Genomic DNA, 5746 nt, shown 5'->3' with positions numbered 1-5746 from the left:
CAGTAATCAATTTATAATGATATTAATAACATTGATGACCACAAATATTTCAGAAGATGTACACTTAAAACAGAATTTGCTCACAACTTTGTCAGCTAAAATGTTTGTGGTCTTAACTAAACAAGGAGCTTTTGAATATGTTTATGGAGATCTAATCCATATGATCCATGCAATTAACCATGAACTTGGAAGAAAACATGACGGGAAGTTCAGAGGCAGCAGTAGGAAGGTCTACTCCTTGCCTTAGTCCTGTGACCATAGTTTTGCAAACCAACACCCGAAAAAAATAATACCTATTTTTAAATTTAAAGTACAAAGTGTCTAGGGGTTATAAATAAGCAGCAATTTTTAAATAAGCAGTAGAAGGAACAGAAGGGGAGAGAAGAATTACAATTTTAAAATATACCTATTTTTAAATTTAAATTTTAAATTGTCTAGGGGTTATAAATAAGCAGCAATTTTTAAATAAGCAGTAGAAGGAACAGAAGGGGAGAGAAGAATTATAGTGATCCCTGAAATAAATTCTTAAGACTACTTGGAAAAGGACAGAAAAATTATGTGTAAAATAACCAAAATATAAATGAAAAACTCATACTAGAATTATATTTACTATTATGAAAGTCCTTTTTATTTAATTTTCTCTCTAAAAACTTCTAAAATCATACAGTTAAAATATAAAGTTACTCTAAGAAATCCAAAAAACTGGAATATGAATCTGTAAGTATCGTACCACTATTCATAATCTGAAAATTTAACTTACTGAGTAATAATGCTAAGGAATGCTTTCAACCTGAAATTAGTCTATGCCATGTCTTCATAAAACTATAAATTTCTATGCATTTTTTTCATTTTAGGAACGAAATATGTGCAGTCAATCCTCATTATTCGTGGATTCCACATTTAGGAATTTGTCTACTGGCTAAAACTTATTTTTAACACAAAAATAAATACTTGAAGTGATTTCTTGGTCATGTACAAAGTAAAGGTACAGAGCAGCAAAATAATTGAGTAGCCAGACGTGTACATTCCAAGCTGAGGTCAAAAAAGGCAACACTCTGCCTTCTTGTTTCAGCTCTCCTACCGTAAGCCAAGTGTCCTTTTTGTGGTCTATTTAGTATCACATTTTTCACATTTTAAAATGGCTCTCAAACATAGTGACAAAGTGCCGTCTGGTGTTTTAAAGCACAAGAAGGCTGTCATATTCCTTACAGAAAAAATGCATGTGCTGGATAAGCTTTGTTCAGGCATGAGTTATAGTTCTGTTGACTATGAATTCAATGTTAATGAAATGGTGTCTTTAAATAGAAACACACATAAAACAAGGTTGTGTATTAACTGATTTGACAAAAATGTTTTGACCAGAGGCTTGAAGGAACCTATTCTTGTATTTCCCCTAAAAGCAATCGAAGTATTCGTAATTGAATGTTGTAGTAATTTTACAGGAAAAAAAACTACTGCAAATAACCAGGTACAGTGCCACCCAAGTCCATCCTCCCAGCCACTTAGGAGGCTAAGATGGGAGGATCACTTTAGGCCAGGAGTTTGGGATCAGGCTGGGCAACATAGCAAGATTCTGTTTCTAAAAAATAAATTAAAAATTAGCCAGGCATGGTGGCACATGCCTGTAGTCCTGGCTATCAGAAGGCTGAGGCAGGAGGATTTCTTGAGCCCAAGAGTTCAAGGCGGAAGTGGGCTACCATCATGCCACTGTACTTCACTCTGGGCAACAGAGTGAGACCCTGTCTTGAACAGAAAAGAAAAGGGGAATGGGAAAGGGAAGAGAAGAGAAGAGAACTACTGCAAATAACAAGAATCAACTGCACTATGTTAGCAACCCCAAACTCAAATGACAGTTTTAGAACTCTGAAATGTTTCTCATGTACAAATTTTCCAAAAGAAAACAAAAGCATTCACAATTTTGATCTAAATTCATAGTGGATGCTTTTCTTCCTAGAAGTCAAAGCCCATCTAAAGTCATTTTATATTGCCATTTTCCTTACGTTGATAGCTAATGCGCATAGCTGATACTGCTCTAATGTGATGATTTCATGGTAACAGGGTTCTTGTGCCAGCTTCACAATAGCACTCCCAGCAGCAAGTCTCAGGCGTGACATATCTGGTTTACTGAAAAATGAGCAAGAATGAATATAGATTAGATTTCTAAATGTCTACATAAAATTCTTCCTACTTTGTATGTCTAATTCTGTAAAAATTCTTCTAGTAAAAAAAAATAAAAAGGAGAAAATGCTGTAGTCTGAATGTTTGTATCCCCCCCAAATTCATCTTAAAATTCAAACACTAAGGTGACTATATTAGGAGGCAATTAGATCATGGGACTGAAGCCTTCATGAATGGGATTAGTATCCTAATAAAAGTGGCCTCAGGGAGCCTGTTTGCCACTTCTGCCATTTGAGGACACAGCAAGAAGTCAAAAGTCTACAACCCAGGAGAGGGCCGTCACCAGAAACCAACCATGCTGCATCCTTACCTGGAACTTCCCAGCCTTCAAAACAGTGAGAAATAAATTTCTGTTGTCCAGTCTATGGTATTTTGTTATAGCAGCCTGAATGGACTAAGAAAATAATTTAGTGATACTGAATACTATATTATGTTCACTTAGCTTTGGAAGATGGTGTCTAATATTATAAAATTCTTCTCTGCAACATAAGTCTATGCTACTATCACTAAAAGTCATTTAATTCTCTAATATTATACAAAAAAGCTCATAGTCAAGCCTAGTAGAAATCTATTAGCATGTTTAGTTATCAGGTTTTAAGTATTCTACTATAGATTTTTTTGGAAATATGTTTACTTATACATTAGGCATAAAAATGTCTTAACTCACTAGTACATCAACCACAACTACTGTGCTAAGCACAGAAGAAATACAGGGTGTCCCAAAAGTCATCATACATAGGGAAAATGGGAAATTGTAGTTAAATGTACCTTTATTTACAAAATATTTATTACAAAGTTTTATAAAATGTTTCCTTTGTATGGGGACATTTGGCATACTCTGTATAACAAAAGCAGGTATACTGGATAAAACATTACTATTCTTAGCTAGGATTGAACTTTTCAAATATTACCAAGAGGCTCCTTTTAAGTTCACAGAAAGAAAACTGCTAAACAAAGCACACTTCATAGAATTCTAGACTACTAAATACATGTAAACAATTTTCCCTAATATAGTTTTTTATTAGCTGAATTACAGGGATCCTGCATGTAAGGAGGGAAAAGTTGTGCTCCTTAATTAGAACCTCCTTTGTAGCTCTACAGCAAAAGATTATTGTTCAACATTCATATAACAAATATATGTCTATCATATATTGCCACTAGGGAAGATTTAAAAGAAAAGACAGTATTAGTTTTCCAAGATCTAACGATCTAGCTGGTTAAAGACTTTTCCTTTACCTTTCTAAGGATTATGTAAAAAATACTGATGAATGCTTGCCAACATTAGTAAGGTTCTAAATGTGCAGGACATGTCTCAAAGGTGCTTTTCAGTTCATCATTAACAATATTCCAAGTATCTATTAATAGGTAAATCATAGTTCCTAGTGCGGAGCGTACATGCCAGTTGTTGATGTTTTCCCCACAGATATGGACAACAGATGCTTCCTACATATTTGTCCTTAAAAATCTCCCATCTAGACAAGAAGTTCCTATTTAATTTAATCCAGTAAGCTCTTTTAAAAAAAAAAAAAAACAACACATAACGTAATTGTAGTAAACTTTTGGTTTTAGTTTTTAGCTTTATTAAGCAGATGAAACTTTCCTTCAAGTAAAATCTTACGCAAGTTTAAGGTAGAAACACACAAAAAAGCAGGCTTCCTATTTAAGCAAAGGACAGAACCCCACCCCCATCCCCAAAGCTCTATTTACTTTATCTCTACCAGAAATAATTCTTACTCCAACTCTAAGCAGCCCCTAAATGTTCCTCAATGTTGCATGGGTTCCACAGAACACAGCTTACTTGACACTACATACATATATCATTGCAATTACTTTACATATTTTAATATGTAATTCTTTACATAAACCCTAAAGGTGATTGTTATTTTACAGATGAGGAATCTGAGACATGTAGAAGTTAAATATCTTGCTGATAAATAAAAGCAGCTGATCAACAGTGGAAGGTGAAACCTGAATTTGAAGCTATGTAATATGCCTTCAATCTGCCTCCATGTTGTTAACCACTAAGGTATATTGCCTCTCTAATAAAATTTTACATAGCTGAATATAATTGGTCACAGAAAAGTATAAAATAATGTACATAATAAATTAATTTAAGAAACAAAATCTATTAGTAGTGGGAAAAATTTTTTTTGCTCTACCAGACTGAGCTGACCAGTACAAAAGTATCTCAAATTCCATATAAATTTTAGATCAAAACCTACTTATTATTTATAAAGTCCCAAACATTGGCATATATAAATTATGGCAGTAGAGAGATAAAAACAACTAACTAGAATATAAAAAGGTAGACAGATCAGCTGTATATACAAAAGGAATAATTTACCAAGTTTTGTATTTTTCTATTTTGTTTGAGAAGGATGTGCTACTGTTAACATTCTACGCAAAGAATATAGTATAAGCAAAACATACAAGGAGAATAAAAATGAAGACAAAAAGGTAGAAAGCAGCTGGCAGTCACCTTTTTATGTTTTCTCATTAAGGTCTTTAAACTAGATATATGAAGGGTAAGTTATGGTCCTATTTTATGTTACTAAGAAGTGACACTAATGGCACCTATGTTTACAGAGAGGACAAACCTCTAAATTTTAGCTAACGCTGACATAACGACCACTGCCATCATCAATGCTCATTACTATGTGCTAGGTAGCGTGTTAAATACCTTAGATATACTAACTGATTTAATTACATCATAATAGCCAGATAAGATACGTACGCATAATTGCCATTATTTCTATTTTATAGGCAAGGAAACTGAGGTACTGAGAGGTTAAAGTGACTTGCTAATGGTCACCTAACTAGTAAGTGGCACAGCCAGGTTTTGAATTTGGGTTCCAGAATCTATGTTTTCAATCACTATACAATACTACATCTTTCAAACAAAACAAAATAAAAATCACACCAAAAAAGTGTGTTCATTTTTAAAAACTGTACATTTTTAAAATAAGCAGTTACTTATACTTCTGGAAATAGACTCAGTAAGTTGCCTTCCATCAATCTGTTCTCTTCCTTTTAGACAGTAACAAGAATGTGAAACATCAATTATTGATTGATACACTAACACTTTCATATTAGATGTCCCCAAGAGTAAGCATCTATTGTTTAAAATACAATGTGTATCAGTACCCTGCACCAGACATGTGACTGCCATTGTAAAATAAACACTGTACGAAAGCATATTACAGTAAAAATATATGCATATGTATAAAGCGATACTAATTATTTTTCTAAAAAGAAACTGCACTATTCAACAGTTACCCTAGGAGTTGAAATACTGTACAATCAAAAGAACTTTGAAGTGGTAATTGCATACCTAATTTTCCCCTGTTCTGTCAAGTCTCCATCACTATGCAATATTGTTGTTAACAATCTTAAGGTAGAAGTTCCTGATTTACTGTGATTATTTTTCATTCCAAGTAGCCATCGAACCATCATTTTAATAGCCTGAATCTATTTAAAACACAAGTTGAGAAATAAAACATTGGTACATTTTAAAAGAATTTCCATATCAACCTTTTAAAAAAAAAATCAGAAAATGTTTTCAATGGAT

General features: G+C 33.2%; 1 protein-coding gene across 1 annotated transcript in view; it reads right to left on the bottom strand.

Annotated features, from left to right (window-relative positions):
- Positions 1–5746, bottom strand: part of PDS5B (PDS5 cohesin associated factor B) — a 139702-nt gene that overhangs the window by 34627 nt on the left and 99329 nt on the right. Inside the window, 2 exon segments of the mRNA XM_012642128.1 lie at positions 2001–2124; positions 5510–5646. Of these exon segments, the coding sequence (XP_012497582.1) occupies positions 2001–2124; positions 5510–5646 (261 nt within the window).

Source organism: Propithecus coquereli, unplaced genomic scaffold (assembly GCF_000956105.1).
Source record: "Propithecus coquereli isolate 6110/MARCELLA unplaced genomic scaffold, Pcoq_1.0 Scaffold175, whole genome shotgun sequence".
Taxonomy (NCBI): Eukaryota; Metazoa; Chordata; class Mammalia; order Primates; family Indriidae; genus Propithecus; species Propithecus coquereli.
The sequence above is the reverse complement of the archived record's forward strand: the minus strand, read 5'-3'. Positions and strand labels throughout refer to the sequence as shown.